Source organism: Xiphophorus couchianus, chromosome 20 (genome assembly GCF_001444195.1).
Source record: "Xiphophorus couchianus chromosome 20, X_couchianus-1.0, whole genome shotgun sequence".
In the NCBI taxonomy this organism is placed as follows: Eukaryota; Metazoa; Chordata; class Actinopteri; order Cyprinodontiformes; family Poeciliidae; genus Xiphophorus; species Xiphophorus couchianus.
In genome coordinates, this window is record NC_040247.1 from 14,902,520 (window position 1) to 14,920,427 (window position 17,908).

The 17,908-nt window shown below is 37.3% G+C and overlaps 1 protein-coding gene across 2 annotated transcripts in view; it reads left to right on the top strand.

The window, feature by feature from the left end:
• The window catches only part of ca16b (carbonic anhydrase XVI b), a 155,103-nt gene that overhangs the window by 104,848 nt on the left and 32,347 nt on the right, over positions 1-17,908 (top strand). For both annotated transcript variants that reach the window (XR_003593595.1, XM_028002757.1), the window contains exons 5-8: positions 2,637-2,732; positions 10,274-10,340; positions 13,303-13,460; positions 16,171-16,363. Coding sequence is in view for 1 of the 2 variants with exons in the window: in XM_028002757.1 (XP_027858558.1) it covers positions 2,637-2,732; positions 10,274-10,340; positions 13,303-13,460; positions 16,171-16,363 (514 nt within the window). In the remaining variant the exon portion in view is untranslated. The remainder of the gene's footprint in view (positions 1-2,636; positions 2,733-10,273; positions 10,341-13,302; positions 13,461-16,170; positions 16,364-17,908) is intronic.

Sequence of the window (17,908 nt, forward strand, 5' to 3'; positions counted from 1 at the left end):
AAATTTATATTAAAAGTGCTTCTAAAACATTATGGTGTGACAAAGAGTTTCACAAAGTATATTACAGAAATAGAGAACCTGAATGTGTAATACTTAAATATAAAGCTAGCACTAATTGTGGTCCAGACTGATCTTCCTAAATGTATATTGCTTACAGTGATTTTCCAAAAACAATACATTTGTGCAGCTCTAATGTTGACCTTGGGACTATTTGGGGACCTTCCCAAGTCAAGATTCCAACATAAGAAGCCATTTAGCTTTCAACTTGTCTGGACAAATAAAACGCACCGTTTGCTCCATCCCTACTGAGAAAACTCTGCCATTTTCTCTGGCATCTCATTAAAAGGACTTTAAACTGTTCCACAATGAACAATTTTAATAGTTTTGAAAGCAAAACTTTTTCTAAATCTTTTTTTTTTGACACCCTTGAAGACCAGGCTATTTCTATTTATTAGTGGCAAAAATATCTGCAAAAAAGGATACTGTACACAATACACAATACTGTAAATTTCTGTTGAAAAATTCGAAGTATATCTTTTAGAAAGACTGATGAGTGATTTAAAAGCAGATGTGTGCATCGTTGTCTGAATCACCCAACTTGTAATACTGCTCTTCCCAAGCATGAATATTGTTGTTAAATAAATAAACAATGCACATTCATGGTTCATAAAATAATTCTTAGAAATACATAAAATTAGGTTTTTATAAAAGGATCTAAAGAAGTCGGTCTGTCTTTATGGTTAAAAAGTTAAATATTTAACACTGACTATTACAATAGAAACATGTTGAAGATATTGAGTACAATGTCTTCAAGTTATTTCTGTTCAGTAAACTCTTCATATTTTTTCTCCAACAAACTTGTTTCAAATTCCTATGAAGTTCAGTCTGTAATCTATTCTCAGAATTCATGTTTTATGTTTGTTCAGTCATACTAAAGTGACTTTTAACTTCACCTCTTCTTGCTCATACTCTTGGAGGTACTTGGTAAAACAATGAAGACAGATAATTGTGTGTGAACATATATCCGTTAACAATGAAATTCTTTGGTGACTCAGTGGTGAAGGAGAAATACATTTGCCTTTCCCTGATATAACATCTCTGTGTGCTGAAACTTATATTTTCGTAGTTTTTTTCAGACTTTGCTCTACATTTTGTTGTCTTGGGAAATCATGCCAAACCTGACTTTGTTTTTCACCTTTGCTGTTTAAATGGGACATGGAAATGCACAGTGGCTTTAAGGTTTTTTTGTTTTTGCGCTCACTTTGTGCTGGAAATGAAGAGCGAGAAAAAAAACTGGATGGTATAAACCGACTTGAGATTAAAGAGCGATTCTGGAGATGTGAACAGCACGTTCCTGCACTTTTCAGAGGGCTCAAAGATTTGTCAGACCACCTGTCTGTTCTTATTTAAATCAACATTTTTATCTTCGGCTCCAGCGCTGAGGGTTTGTCAGCTCTCTCCAAACATACATTAAGAAAATGAGTAATCAAGTGATACAGGATTCCTTTATTGACTCCTATGGAAGTGTATAATTGAAATGCAGGTTTTATAAAGTGTGTTGTTAACAAGAACGGGTCACATGAGCCATTCTCAGTGAGTAAATGAAGCCTAAGGGGGGCAGCCCTAATGGGGTAATGTAGTTAATAACATTTGAAGGGTGATGAATGGCCATTCCTCTTTCTTGCTGAGTTCTCAGACAACAAATTAGTTCCATTAAAGGCCGCAGTTAAAGGAACTCTGAAGGAAGCTGATTAACTGAAATTATTTGGATTGAGTCATTTTGAACCTGGTTCGGGCCTGAAGAGTTTGTGTAAATGGGATGTATCCTTGATTATATGCTTATTTACTTATTTATTTTAAATTTGTTGTCAGCACAGTCAATTGTGGCTGTCCGTGCCCCATGATTTTTCTTTGAAAAGGGAGAAAAAGGGACACCTCAGCCTTTAATTAAATCAACATCTAGGTCCTTTTTTTCTTATTGCCAATTAACTTGGTTCAGTGACATGAAAGGATTTTTTTCAATTTACAGAGGCCTGACAGTGAGATGATTGACAGCTCCAATTGCTACTTTTAGAATCATTTGCTGATTTTGATCAGTGCCACCATAACATGACTGCCTTGAAATGAAAGAAGTGGGATTATTTATTTTTTATTCCTTTTATTGCTGGGAATAAAGCTAGTACCATGACAGGTATGTGATATATTCTGTGTATGATGTGCTTTAAATTATCCTCAAGCTTTGTTGTGAAATCAGAAGCAATGTTGTGGGTGATTTAAGGTAATTGGGAGTCATGATTAGAGGCGTATCATTCTGTTAGATCTTTGCACAAGAAGGGGGTGGGGGCATTCCCCCCACTTTTTCCTCTTGCCTCGTTGCTGTGTCTGTGAGAACGGTCGCCCTAAGAAATGGGATGCTGTATTTCTTTGGCAGCCTCCCGGAGTGGCAGCGTGCACACAAAAAAAGACTGACACAGATTATGAGAGATTTATAGGAGTGATAAATACTCCCTCTTTTCTGCCCCTCAAAACAGCTTTTCATCAGCTTCTCAGCAGTGCGTCCAAGGTGATTGATGAGAGGACTCCTCCTTCTCCTTGTCCACTCCTAAAGCTGTCTTTGCTCTGTTTCCCCATCCCAGATGCAGATCTACCTTTACAATTCAGACGACTTTGACAGCCTCAACGCGGCCATGAAGGAAAGACGCATCATCGCCGCCATGGCTGTCTTCTTTGAGGTAAAGTATCTAAGCGAAAGATCTATAGTTTGCTTACAAACTCTGAGAATATAGAGAGGCATACGTCTGTTGGTATAAGCTGCATCACCGCATTGCTCTGCAAAGGAATTTGACTTTTTTTTTACGTCGTCATGTTACAACAAGAAAATCAAAAATATTTTATTGTAATTTTATGTGACAGATCAACACAAAGTGGAGTGGTGTTGTCCAGTGAAAGGACAGTTATGTTACCAACATCTTATCTTATTGTTGGGAATATTGTACTCAGTGTTATTTTCCATCACACATTTAAAGTTTTTTAAATTTTTTTTTATGTTGGCCAGAGTGTTCAATTTTGGTCTTTTTCTCTATATTTTTGCTATGCATCCCAAAGAGGGTTAAGTTGTGCTTTTTATTACTTTATTTAGGTATAGCTTTGATCTTGATAGTTTCTTTAAAATCCAGATTTTTGGAGTTCACTGCTTGTGTTGTTAAAAGATTATTCTAACTGAGTTGTGGATCTCTGCAGCTCCTTCAGAGGTACCTCGGGTCTCACAGCTGTCTCTGTGATTATTGCTCTCCTTAGGATGTTTTTTTATAACCTAACCCTGATTTAAACATCACCACAGCTTCATTTCTCACCTTCCCACTTTGTTCCTTGTTCTGCACGATGCTATATGTTCACTTATAATCTCTAACAAACTTCAGAGGCCTTGAAAGGAGCAGCTGTATTTATTTATACTGAGATCAAACTACACACAGGTGGGCTCTATTTTCTAACTAAGTGACTCCTGCAGGCAGTTTGTTGAGCTGTATGGTATTTATTGGTTTCAGAGTAAAGGGACTCAGTACAAATACACATAAAACAAATTTGATTTCCTTGATTTGTTTAAAAAAGAACAAGAAAAAAAGCCCATTGTTTTTCCTTTCATATCTAAACCATACAGTAATTGTGTTGGTCTGTCACATGTAATGTCAACAAATTATATTAAAGTTTGGAGTTGCAATATGTCAACATGTAAAAAGGTTAGAGGGGTATAGATACTTTTGCCAATACAAAATTCTAAAATGACTTTCACAAGTTCCACAATTTATTTGCTTGGGTCAAATTTTGTTTCTCCTTGAGGGTAAATTGCTAACATTTCGGTTAATTGTGCTTCATACTAATTAGCAAATTTCAGCATTCAGGCAAGCTGAGTAGTCACGTCTGGGACATATATACATCTTCAAGAACTCACCAAATATTGCACGCAGACATTAGCATTCAGCTAGTGCAAGTGTGGTCTACGCAGCGGCACTGTGCAATATGTTAAAACATCCTCATGCATAAAGGGTTCATTTTCCTACCCACAGTTCAGTTTTCTCAGTGGAATTGCTCCACTCTTGAGGATAACTTCTTTGTAACAGCTCTGCCTCTAGTTGCTTGGAGCACTTATGGAAAATGTCCTTATCCAGAAGCTTATAAAACACCTGTATCTGCATAATGGGAGTTTAGAACTAGAAACTTCAGAATAAAATCTGATGTATAGAGTTAAGGGAGTGAAATCAATAACATTTAAATGAATATTTAATAAAAAATTAGCTGCGGTTCTTTTAAAAGGTTATGCACAGTTATTTTCCTGAAAGATGTCCGGACCAAAGCAGACGGCCATCATCCTAAATCAACTTTTGTGCCTTTAGACCTTCAGTAGGATTGCATTAGTTGGTTGTTTACACAAAAACCAGATGCGTTTGTTTCTTTTTTTCAAGCAAAGTTGCAAGCTTTTGCCTCAAGTCAAGTCTTAAGTCTCTAACAACTGATATTAACATTTGTACATCAGCTCCGTGCCATCTAATCTGCCTATGCTACTGGATTTTTGTAGGCTGTACATTAAAATTATTTCTCTGTCAAAAAATTATATTTGTTGACAGGAAAACCATTTCATAAATCGTTTTTCAGAAAATAAAAGGTAACTTTGTAATCTTACCAGCTTAAAAGTGAGAAAATATATATTTTTAAACAACCCAAAATCATTTAATGCAGAGTTCAGTTCGAGAAACATCACTGTGTTCATTATTGTGAGCATTATGACACAGCTAGTTATAAACCATAAATAAATTTTACTTGAGTCTGAGTCGTGGGCTCAGTTCCCCATCCTTGAAAGAAGGATTTTCACAGGAAATAAAGGTAGGCTAGTAATGATCTTCCAGTGAAAAACACATTTTCAACTTACAACAATTTAAAGTTTCTTAAATAAAATATTTCCCTTAAACCACTTCTTGAGATTAGAAGTTTTTTAAGACTGTACAAGTCTGCTTTGTTATTGACTTGTACCAGTCTAGGTTTTAGTCTCTGCTTCTGGCTCCAGCTAATCTTGGTTTATGCTAATTTAAGACTAGAAATTGATTTTTTTATAGCTTTTTAACTAAACTTTACTTATATAATATCTAGCTACCACTATAACATTTGAATGTAAAGCTATTGTCATGTTATTTCAATAACGGGGAAATAAACGACATCTTTGAAATCATTAAATTATTCGTAGATTTGTGATCTAAATTATCGTTCACTTCCTAGTTGCAGAAATCAATTCAACCCTCAGTTCATACTGGGTATTTGAAAAATAGCTTAGTAGATAGCACAAATTGTCCCCTGGCACTCTAGACACATTCAGTCTTGATTAGTAAGATCGGTCCACATTATTGGTTAGTGTAAAAGCACCGCTGGGATTGTTTGAACTCTTAGAAGCTGTACTCACAACTTGTGAGCCTTCTTCTGTGTTACACTAATTTCTATTAGCATTTCCATTACAAGTATTGGCAGGTGATCAATGCATCCCACCATTCAGCCTAATAGTATACTGGTAAGGGTCAGAAATCTGCTGGATGGAGGCTGGAATGGGGACACAGGTGTTTCGTAATGTAGGTCTGTTCTCAGACAGTGATGAACCGCGTGTGTGCGAGGACCTAAATGCCTCCACTGAGTCCTGACAGCCCTATTGCTTACTGCAATTAGCACCACCATACACAATCCGCTGAATAGCAGTTTACAGTGCGAGGGATTTTTTTTAAGCAGGCACACACACATTGGCTCAGATTTACCATTTCTAATCAATGACGAGAGTTCTTGCTGGGCTCCCAAAAGGCCTATTAAAGGCCTCTAAGGTGTGCATATTATCCACATTCAGCATTCAGTCCCACACAATTATTCTCCTCAGACTGACCTGAATTAATGTTGCGTAACGGTGGGGGAAATGGTCCCCATGTCCCAACAGTGTTTTGTCCAATCTTGTCTCTTAAGTAGGACATTGGAGATATTTATTGGGTAAAAAATATCCTTGTCACTCCCAACAATTAAGGATAAGTTGAACAGATTAGAAAGGAATCTTCCTAAGGGATTGCATGATCATTAGAGACCTGAACACGCTGTGAGATTAAAAGTTTTTACTTCATAAAATTTAAAGAGATTCTTGGAAATCTTTTGGAAGAATCATGAATCTTTAATCAATACATCAGTTTATCAAATCTAAGCTTGTTCACACTTTGGTGTCTTTGCTGTTAATTTTCCTGACACATTTCTTGTTGAAGGTGAAAAAGCTTTCCATCTATTAAAGGTTTATTTATCCCAGAATATGTACCATGTTGAAAAAAATCTTTACATCATTATTCACCATTACTACACATTGTAGAATTACAAGGACATTGTGATTATTTTTTTTATGCATCCTGTTGTGGATTAAAAGCTAAAAAATATATTTTCTACACGTTTTGGCTGCTGCTAATTATCCTTGGTTATCCAATAGGAGAGGACAGTTTGGATAGCAATGCTATTTCATTATTTAATAACTCATCTGTCGGATTCTTCTCAACTGCCGATCAGAAATCAGATCAAACAGTCGCTGCTCTGTGTGCAAGTCTGTTAATGTTGGGGCTGCAGCTCAGACTCCTGTTATGTTGAAAGCGATAAGTGTTACTAGCTCTGAACTAGTCACGTTTTTCTACCACACAATTTCACAAAATGTTCAGAAGAAGTGTGGGAATTCATGCGTGATACTGACACGTTCAGTTGCTGTTACATTAAGGGATGTGTGGTGTATGTGTGAGAGCAGTTATATACAGCGAACCACACCACGGAGAGAACACTGAGATGGACGTTAATGTGGTTCGATGAGTATTGCAGAAGTATTTGTAACTCTTGTGATACATTTTGTCCTGCTGCGACCACCAACCTCAGTGTTTGTGAAGGGCTTCATGTGATTGAGCAGCACAAACTAGAAGGAACCTTGTCAGGTTTTTACATGGACTACTCTGTTGTAACATTTCAATATGCGTTGATCCATACCAGTCAGTAGTAGCTCTGGCTTTATGGGCTTTATGGACTTTAGGGGTGTCTTGCTGGAAGGGGAACCTTTGACTCAGATGTAAAGTATCTCTGACAGTCTCTTACAGGTTTCTTCCAGGATTACTTTGTATTTAGTTCTATTTGTCTTGCTATTTTTCTAACCAGCTTCCCTGTTCCTCCTGAATAAAAGCATCTCTATAATATGATGCTGCCACCATGTAACTGTGTCTCAGTGGGGCGTTTTCAAGGTGATGTGTTGTGTTAGTTACACAACAGTGTTTTACAAAATGGGCCCAAAACTTGAACTTTGACCATATGACATCCTTTGGTGAGTTTGGTGTTCCTCTGTGGCATGTGGTAAACATACACTGGATTTTTTTCTGACTTTCTTTCATTATGGGCCTTCCTCAGGCCATTTTTCGATGAAGGTCATATTTGGGAAGTACACAACTCATGATTATCCTGACAACAGATTTATCTGTGTAACCCATTGTAACTCTGGAGCTTCTCCAGAGTTACAATGGGCCTCTTGCAGACTTTATATTGCTTTTCTTCACTGATTGGTCATTTTAAATGACAGACTAGATTCCATCTCACAGTATTTTATATATACACTATTTTGTCTTGATTTGTCATATCAAATCCCAATAAAATACATGAAATTTTATAACTGCACAAACAAGGGAATCTGGATATTTGTCATAATTTCTCTGCTGCAAAGTTCCAATATTGTGTACTTTTTTGTAGTACTACGCAGTCATAGCCCAAATGCACAAGAAGTATTTATCAATTTGAAACAACCAGAAAATAGATACTTTTTGTTTATCATTTAGGCTCTACTGTTTCAACATAAAACAAAAGACTTTTTATAGTGTTATATCTGGAACAACTTGTACTTCAGCAAACACATATTGTACTGCTGTTTTCATTATTTCTTCATTTTGTGTTTTGTCACATCATGAAATCTTCTGTAGCTCTATTGCTGTCTCACACCTGTTCAAGCACGTTTTCCACTTGCTTAACCTGTAAATTTTACATTACTGCAATGGTTCCTCACAAAATACCACCCCAATAGATCATGCTGACAGAGACCATCTGAGGATGTGAAGTGCTTTCATTGGAAAAAAGTGAAACTTGGAGAGCAGACGTACAAAACATGAATGTTCTGACTTTAAATATTACATTAATATAAATTATTACACTTGCATTTTAAGTAGTGTGCTAAGAGCTAGGTCTTTCACAAAGTTCTTTTGATATATCAGTAAAACTAATCCAAGACTTTGCGCGATAATGTCTTATTCATTATGTATTTTGGGCTGAGTTTACTGAAGTGTATCATCCGAAGTACAAAAAGTGTGTAACTATCCAAACACTTATGGTCTGGACAGACTGCCTGCCTGCACGGCTGCTGCTGTTTGCAAAACTTACACTTCTCACTGCGAGGAGACCCACTACAGTCTGTTACCATTGCAAACTTCAGTTTTAGATGCTGTTGCCAGAAACCACACACTAACAGCAGATGACACAGTACAGATTCTCAGTCATTTTAAAGAAACAAGACATGAATGCATAATTTGTAGCTAAGCTTTGTGGTTGTTAAGATGATTATCTCTCCAGCAAAAGCAAGCGACTAATAATTTCGTTGTTCTTGTGACAATGACAATAAAGATTTATCTTATCTTATCTTATCTTATCTTATCTTATCAGTCGGATAGATAATATTGTGAGCTATCACAAATAAGGCATAACAGAAACCTTAGCCTATAGATTATCCCATCATCATTGCACATCTTAATGTTTATAGTACATTAAGTAGCAAGCAAATGTTTTGTTCACAAAATTGGTGTGTTAGGAGCAAGAAAAAATTGGGAAGGTTCAAAGTTTGAGCAAGTTTAGGAAGGGTTAAATTGGGATGGCTAGACAATGGGGTCGGAGCCTTTTAAGAACTGCATCTGTTATGAGGTGTTCCCAGTCTGCAGTGGTAAACGTCCATCAAAAATGGACACATGGACTTTTGATCTGGACTACGGTGGAATGGAAGAAAGTGGGCTGGTCTGGTTCATGGATGTGCGTAGCTGGGGAACACATGATACCAGCATATGAAAAAGCCAAGCCAGCAGAAGCAGTTTGAAGCTTTGGGTAATGTTCTGTTTGGAAACACTCATATCATCTACCTAAGTTTTGTTGCAGATCTTGTACAACTTTTTAATGGATGCAGTATTCCCTGGTGGTCGTGGCCTTTTTGTGTGTCCTGCTGCAAAGCAAAAAAATGACTCAGGAATAGTGTAATAAGCACATTATTTCTCATATTCCAGTAAGAGTAACTGTCTGATATAAATGTAAAACGTGAAGACAGGAATGGATAACGACACCTGCTGAACATCTGTTAAATGTGGCATGTTGCATGGAGACCTTACTTCACAACTTACAGGACTTAAAGCTGCTAACATCCTGCCTACAGATCCTAATGGAACCTTCTGGAGTCCAGAGCTATTTTGACAGAAAATAGAGCAACACATTATAAAGCAGGCGGTCATAATGTTACTCTTGATTGGTGTTTATTATAGAAAAATAAAGGGGAATCAATGTTTGTGCGTTGTATTTATTTTATGACAATCTACTTAATCAAAATCTGTCTCACCTTATCTATCTATCATCTGATAAATGACTATAATCTATGGATTTTGGCCTTACAATCACAAATAATCAACTGTTGGAGTGCTGGCCAAAACGTAGCTGTTGACTAAAAATTTTGGTTTTTGCTGTTACTGTTAAACTGTACAGGGATGCTCCTAAAAGAGTTCATAAGCAGACTTGAAGTGAGACTCCAAGCTGTGGCGTTTCATAAGATGACGGGTTTCGTCTTACACACAGAAGCTGGTTGCACCTCAGTTTAGGACCTGAATGTTTATACGTACAAGTAAAAGGACACTTTTATATTCAGTACAGTCATGGCTATGATTAATAAAATAGTACTTTAAGACAATTTTTATTTTGCAGTAGCAGCTCTCTATTAAACCAATTCTAAATGAAAATGTATTACAGGAACAATATACACACAATAATGTTACTAGATGGTATTAAGAGCAGCTTGGTTACAATACGTTTTATATGTTGCTCTTATGCCTTCTCCCTGTGTTTTGTTCATGTTGATTGTCATTTTAGTTCTTTGTTTAAATTGCTGTACAATTCTCCTAATCCTTTTCCATAATCCCCTTTTGTCTTTGGACATTTGCTGCAGCTTGGGCAAAAAGACAACCCAGCTGTGGACCCAATCATCCAGGGATTGAAAGGAGTGGTGCACCATGGTAAGTAATGAAAAAGTACCCTCATGCAAAGTTAGCTTAATGTAAAAACAACAGTATATCCGTGAAGGTAGATTAATATTTGGAGAAAGGATTGTTCTTTGCTTCTCTGAAATATTTGTATTTATTTTTTTATATGTTGTCATGCCTCATACCCAAATCTCCTTATCACAAAGCATTACAGTAGGAATTAAATTTGTGTGGGATTTTCAAAAAGCAATTGACCCTTACAAAATCCCTTTGACATTGCTTCGTACTTGACAGTGGGTGATCCAAGAGGTACATTTTTCTGGCAGTACGGATTCTGACATCCGTACTGCAAACAAATATTGATGTTCTCAGATTCAGCTGCTTAAATATGATGTCTCACACACACACACACACACACGCACACGCCTACACGTACATATATTGTATATATTAGAAAATATATGTTTTCTAAATTAGCCTTACCACCAAAAAAATAGTGTAACTTCAAAAGCAGAATAATTTGCAAGATACTGCTTATCCCTTGGTAGGAAAACTCTGCAGGAGGAGACCTCCACAGTGTTTCACTCATAAACACAGAACTATTAATTACATCTGAACCTCATTTAGACCCTCCCCACCTCCAGTTTCTATCTTTTATATCCTCTCATGGACTGTGGCAATTGCAAAGCCTCATACTCGCTTTTAACTATTAATGTTCTTTGTTATGTGCTGTGGCACGAGTCTTAATGACATTGCTCGTTCCATAAAGTTACTGCTGCTGGGCTGAAATCACTCTATGCATATTTACTGCAGATTGAGGATCAATGTTTTAAAACCTGATGGTGGCAGTGATTTTGCAAGCATTACTGTACACTCACAAGATGATGTTTGGAAGCTTATTGCGATTTTATTTTATTTTATTTTTTACTCTCATAGCGGCTTCACGCAGCTGATTTTGATTAAAATTTGAAAGGAGATGGACATTTGGTGTTGGACTTGCAGGAACATGTGTGCTTCTTGATATAAAAAAAATATTCTTGGTTAAATGCCTCTCATCTCTAGAGACTATCACCACATGTTTTTAGCCCCAGGAAAATAAAATAGGTCACTTCAAATTGACGGAAACGCAATAAAGAAAACTTAAGGCCCTCTTTTGTATTGTAATAAGTATGGGGTGGAACATGACTGTGGTAACTATAAGTGAAAATACCATTAACACAAAAATCTATAACTCTATCGAACTGCTTTTATTTGACCAAAAAAAGGCAATTATTCCAACAACTGCTGAAATTATATAAATGCTGACAGTTTTTAAGGGCTTATTGTCTGTAAATTACACCTTTTTAATTCTGCTCTGTGTAAAATAACACAAGAAAAGCACAGTGATATTAGTTGGTACAGTAGATGAACTATCTGCTTGGGTAGGACAACTCCTTGTCACAAATGTCTCTCTCAGGCAGCTTACCAGCTGCAGTTGCCTTACTAAGAGAGATGTTGCTCCCACATTTACTTTTTTTGAGCAACACATTCAATGTGGAACAGTGGTTTACATATCTAAATTATGAATTAGATATGAACTGGTCAAATTTAACAATATATAACACTGAGTAAAAGTATCACTGTATTTACAGAAATATTTAAAATAATAATGTAAAGTATGATGTAGTGATTGATTAGCTGCTCAACGTTGTTGGGTTTCTCTTCGTAGGAAGATACAACTAAATAAGCCATTATGGAGTGTACTATTTTAGGTCATTAACATGGCATAAATACAACATGTAACAGACAAGTTATATCATATGAAAATAGTCTCCAAGCATACTTCTTAAAAATTACCTCTACTTTCATTCCATTTTCCCACTCTTTCTATCATTGAAAGGATTTTATATTTAAATTTGTCCATTTACAGATATATAATAACTGCCTGTCTGTAAAGGGCTTGTGCCTTTAGGAGCGTCTTTGGGTTCATTTTCTTGCTCAGGGACATAATGCTATTTGGAGGGGTCAGAGACTGAGAAGTGAGCCCTGAATATTGGTGGACAACCTGCTCTACCTCCTGAGCCAAAGCCTGCCTGGCACGAGTCTGTGGCTGTGCATATACACAGATGTTTGTTCTAGCACCACAGAATCCCATTTCCCCAGCTGACAAAGAGCTTGGCATGGATGCTGCAGCTTTTTGGACTCCCTTCCTGCTAGCTGCTAAATGCTCTTCGCCTTCTCCCCTGTTAGGATGGTTGCTTTTCCACTAGCTCGTTATCCCACAGTCATCCATCCATCAGCATCTCGACGGCCCAGGAGCGATAGGGCACGTACACTGTCTGAAGACAGAGAGAAGAAAGGCCGTGCATACTGAGTTTGACTCAGAGTACAGATGAGGCAAAGGGGCGAAGCTTCCTGTGCGTCTGTTGTTTGAATGCAAACCACACCCTGAATCTCTGTTTCTTTAAAGATAAGGCCATAGGCAGTGAGAGATTGGATTTGATGTAAATTCAGCTTTGTTTAGGATCCTGTCATCATAATTCTAGGAAAAAACAAACCAACTTCCATAACCCACACAGCATATTTACAGGAGATAAAGACATCATCCTCTATATGTTTTTTTGTTTGTTTGTTTGTATTTTTCTGCTCAGCTTTGCCAGGTTTTAATCACACAACAGAACAAATCTGCTAATCATAATGATCTGTCTTAATCCCTGTGGCCTAGCCACAGTTGTTACATGGAGCAGAGCGCACGGCCACCCAGCCACAGATCAGCTGTCAGGGTTGGCCATCTTATCAGACTTCCCTGCTTTTGCGCCTCTCTCAGCCCATCTCACTACAAAGATCTGGCCTGGGTGATAACAAGTACTGAGGCTTTTAACTACTGCCCTTCCATGAGAGGAGGTTTCAGGAAAGCTGTAAAAACGCCACAAGGAGGGTGAAATGGTGCCATGTGCAGAACACCAAGCTTTAAAGATCTGTGTACTAACAAATTTTAATCCCATGCCTCACCCAGAAAAGGAGACCAACCTGAGGTCATTCATCTTGAGGGATCTGCTGCCTTCGTCGGTGGACAGTTATTACCGATACACTGGCTCTTTGACCACTCCGCCCTGCAGCAAAGTAGTGGAGTGGATCATCTTCTCCAGGCCCGTGTATCTGTCCCACTCACAGGTGTGTTAAGTCCACTCACACACACACACACACACACCCGCCCACAGACCTTGACTGCTGTATTCGCCTCACACACTAAGATCCCATTTGTGGATCAGTTGCAGTCCACCACTGTGAACGCTCAAGCAATTTTCCCTCATGTGCCTCACCTCCTTAGTCCCTTTTGCACATTTCTCTCCAGCTCCTTTGCATATAAAACCATGACTGCCTATGCAGCGCATGATTAAACAGGACGGTTGAGCCAATTACTGACTTTTGACAGCACCTACTCTTATATAGCAGGGAAAATAAGTATTGAGCACACAGTATTGGTTTTTCACTGTAATGTATGCACATGCAATTTAAACCAGATATTGGTAACAACTGATGTAATTCACACAATACAAAAAAAATCTAACTAAAATAGTTTATAAAGTTATTAAAAATATAAATATTCACATGCCTACTGCAATATACAGTATTTAATACTCAGCAGAAAATCCTCATTTGTTAATACCAGATTTAGATTATCTCTTGTACGGAGAAAATTGTTGCATGTTTCACTCAGGTATGACATTTGACTCATTCTTTTTCACAATAATATTAAATGTTTTATGGGTGACTTTTACACGATCTTCAGTTCTTTTAACTCTGGATTCAAGTCGAGTGCTTGACTGGCCCATTCCTGCAGCTTGATTTTTTTTTTTCTGAAATCAATTGAGAGTTTCCAAGGCTATATTTTTTAGATCATGTCTCCCTGTGTATTTGTGGAGAAACCAGTCGTAAGACCGCATTCTCTTCTCAAAACTTTGAGAAGAGAATGCGTCACCAAAGGACCTTCAATGTTTTAATGCAATTTTGCTGCATTCAAATGCATCTGATACAGTTTTTTTCATTAAAAATTCCAACACTGGCTTCAGTGACCCCTACATGCTTAAATGCAAATTTGGGTCCACCTAAAATGCACCAGACTAAAAGTAAGGCGCACGAACGACACCAGTTAGCAAGCAAACGTTTGTTTGCTAATGTGGTACCACAAGAAGAATATCCTTAAAATGTTTGCAGTGACAGCAACATTAATGTGGTTACAGTAGAGACTTAAATAGGTTTTGCCTCCCTTCCCTTAAAATCTTGGCCTTATTATGATTTTATAAATTGTCTTGGGTAAGGTAGCCCTCATTGTAACACTCCTCCAACCATAGAGTGGGCATTTATATTTAGAGAGTAAAATTTTGCTCTTTCTGTGACCTGTCCAAGTGTTCTTCAGCAAACTTGCTTTTCAAGTATTTTAAGCTATTGGTGAGTTGTGTTTGGCCCTTGGACGATTCTTCTGACTTTTTTCTACTTCTCAACCAGAAATCCAGTGAGGAGCACCTAGTTGTGGCCAGGTTATGGGGAAATTGTTTTCTCTCTGCTTGTGGATTTCGCTCCCTGGAATATTTATAAGTTTAGAGATATGCCTGTACCCGAGGTCTTAGAGAACTCTTTGCTTTTATCCAACACAAGAGGCTTCTTGTAACTTGGTAATGAGAAATCTTTTTATAGGTCATTAATTAGGACTAAAGCAGCTAAAATTAATTATATATATATAGCAGCGTTGCTTTCTAAATTCTGACAGATTTCAGACATTTTCTTGACTCAGTATGCCTTTTTTCTATTTCCTTCACTCAATGTTCACTGTATATTCCTGTGTCAATTAACTTTGTTACAGTTCACTCAGTTTACAGACTGTTTTGTTTATTTCTTTGTACATGCAGATTACTGTGTTTGTTACCAACATCTGTTGTGAATTTCATTTCCATAGCCCTTACAAAAATATATTTACTGAGATAATGTATTAAATACCTGTTTTACTGAAATTGTCTTTTGTATATAATATTGTGTTACACTGAAGCAAGTCATCATGCAATCTTGGTTGTTTAAGTTAATCAATTTAAATAATTTGTGTTTCTACAGTATCCACCCAGTGTGTGATCATGAAAAATGCTGCATTTTGCAGCACTTGCCTGTGTGCCTTAAAACATTTTACCTCCAGCTGTTATTGCTGTTTGTGATTTTGAGAGATAATATATGCCAAATCACGCCCTGTGCTTTTTTTTTTGCTGATCCCCTCCCTTCTACAGTGCTTTGCAGCATCTTTTATACATACAATTCTTGGGTTACCCAGCTGCATATTCTCTAGTGCATTCTGTTCCACAGAAATGTGCAGGGCTCAGTGGAATATCTATGAACTTGCATGAGGACAAATCTTTTGTTCAAAAATGACTTCTGCTGCAAGATTATTGACCACCTCTACAATGTTTGTGACGCTCACAGATAGTCCTTTATGAACCTGTAATTCATTTCTCCAAGCACCCATAGGACACATTGATTCCACAGTATCTGTAATGTGTAGTCATTACAGCACACGGCAGGAGATCATTCTTGGCAATCAATGGCCACAAATTTGCCCCATTGAGAAGTTACAGCCCAGCAGGTAGCCAGGGTGATGATTGAAGTCTGTGCCTGCTGCTGCCTGTGGTGTAAATGTTTCTTGCAAATACTGCTCTCCACTTGTGAACATTCAGCTACTGGCAAGTGACTACAAATGCAGTGCTGCATGATATATTATATTTAACACATTCATGTGAACATTGACTCACTCACACACACGCCTGCACACCCCCACACACACAGGAGCAGTAGCTCTTAAATTTTCCTTGATAGCTATTCTACATTTCTCTCCATTCAGCTGGATGCTTTTTACTCCATCTTCACTACGGAACAACAGGACCACGTCAAGTCTGTCGAGTACCTGACAAACAACTTCAGGCCCCTGCAGGACCTGAACAATAGGAAGATTTTTAAGTCGGCTGTGAAAGATGCATGGCAGAAAGATTTGACTGAGATATTAGGAAGCCCACACAGCACAGAGGCTTCTAGAGGTAAGATTTGTTTTATGTCTCAAAAGTGTTTATTTATTTTATATATTTATTTATTATTTTTTAGAACACTGCAAATAGTCTGTTTTGTGTTTCACACTGATTTGTCTTTGCCATTATCTGCAGATGTCAGTAAAGAAATTGGAAATATTTTCTTTGTAACAAAGAAACATACTTATCCAGTAAACTTTATGTTATTTGTGTCCTCCTTATTTTGTTGTTTCAGCAGCAGTTTAAAAGTTCCAATTAAATTTCATTAAAAATTAATGCAAATTTATGAGAGCTCATGGTAACATTAATAATGGGTCCCTCTGTTTTGTTTAATGAGCACTTTGATGCATTGCTCTAGAAAAGATTGGAAAAGGGAAATGGAAAGAAAAAGGCAGAAGCTTTTTACGCTCAAAGAAAAAGTTCTTCCATATAAACAAGTTCAATTTCCTTTTTCAAATAAGTTAAGAAGCACATGTAAATCACCGGCTCACAGTTTTGGTCTTTTCATTTTTTGGTTCTTTATTTAATCAGAAACAGCTAGCAAGCTATTTCTGATTAAATAAGATTCATTTGGGATATGTATTCCACAAATGATTAGGCAAATCTTCTAGTACGTGTGTTACGGTAAATCCCGGACTGGCCCCCAAACATCGTCTAACTTAAAAAAGCACTAACGCACAGCTGGTTTATTTTGAAGTATTTCATACAAAAATGACAACCAAATGGAAAGGAGCTCAAATTCAGTATCAGAGGTACTTTACCGAGTTTTGTTTTTTTATTCAAAGCATTTGATTTACAACATGCCTAAGCTAAACTTAATCACCTTCAGTTGGTGTTTTGCTATTAAATGGGAAAAAAGGAATGGAAAGCACAAAAAATCTCTTTTGTCATTTTAAGAACATTGTGTAGCTACTCAAAATCAGATACTGAATGAAAGTAGTAAATTTTTGCTAGTGCTTTTTAGCTTATAATGCTAACATTAGCATCTTTAAATTTTTGGGAATTAATTTTGTTTCACTCATATACTGTAGACGTTGCTGGTTGAAGACATTTCATCATGATTAAAAGTTGCTTTTTGGGATACACCTGACATAACACACAAAGAAAGAACATATAAAGAACCAACTGCACCCGAGCCCTGATCAGAGTATTTTTGTTTGTCTTTTGTTCTTTTATGTGATCGTCTTGCTGCGCTTACTTTAACAGAGAGTGCAGGAACTGAAGAGACTAATGAGAAAGGCTGCTGCTCCCTAAATTGGTGTTGTTGGTGTCTGGTGGGGAGAATTGATTGGGAATGCTTGTGATGAAGTTGGAGCACTCTAAAAGGGCCGATCAGCAATCATCATTAATATGTGGCATTGCTAAAATAGACCCATACAAATTAAGTTGTGAAATTGCTTTTGTGGTGTAATGTCGCTGGGCAGGATGAATGTGGGCCAGCATATCTCGCATTTTCTCTTCTTCTCTTTTCTTTTTAGTTATCTTCTGCTTTGTTCGTCTACCAGTCGTGTTCCTTTGGTCTCAGATGTAAAACTCTCTTGGCATTCTGAGGTGTAA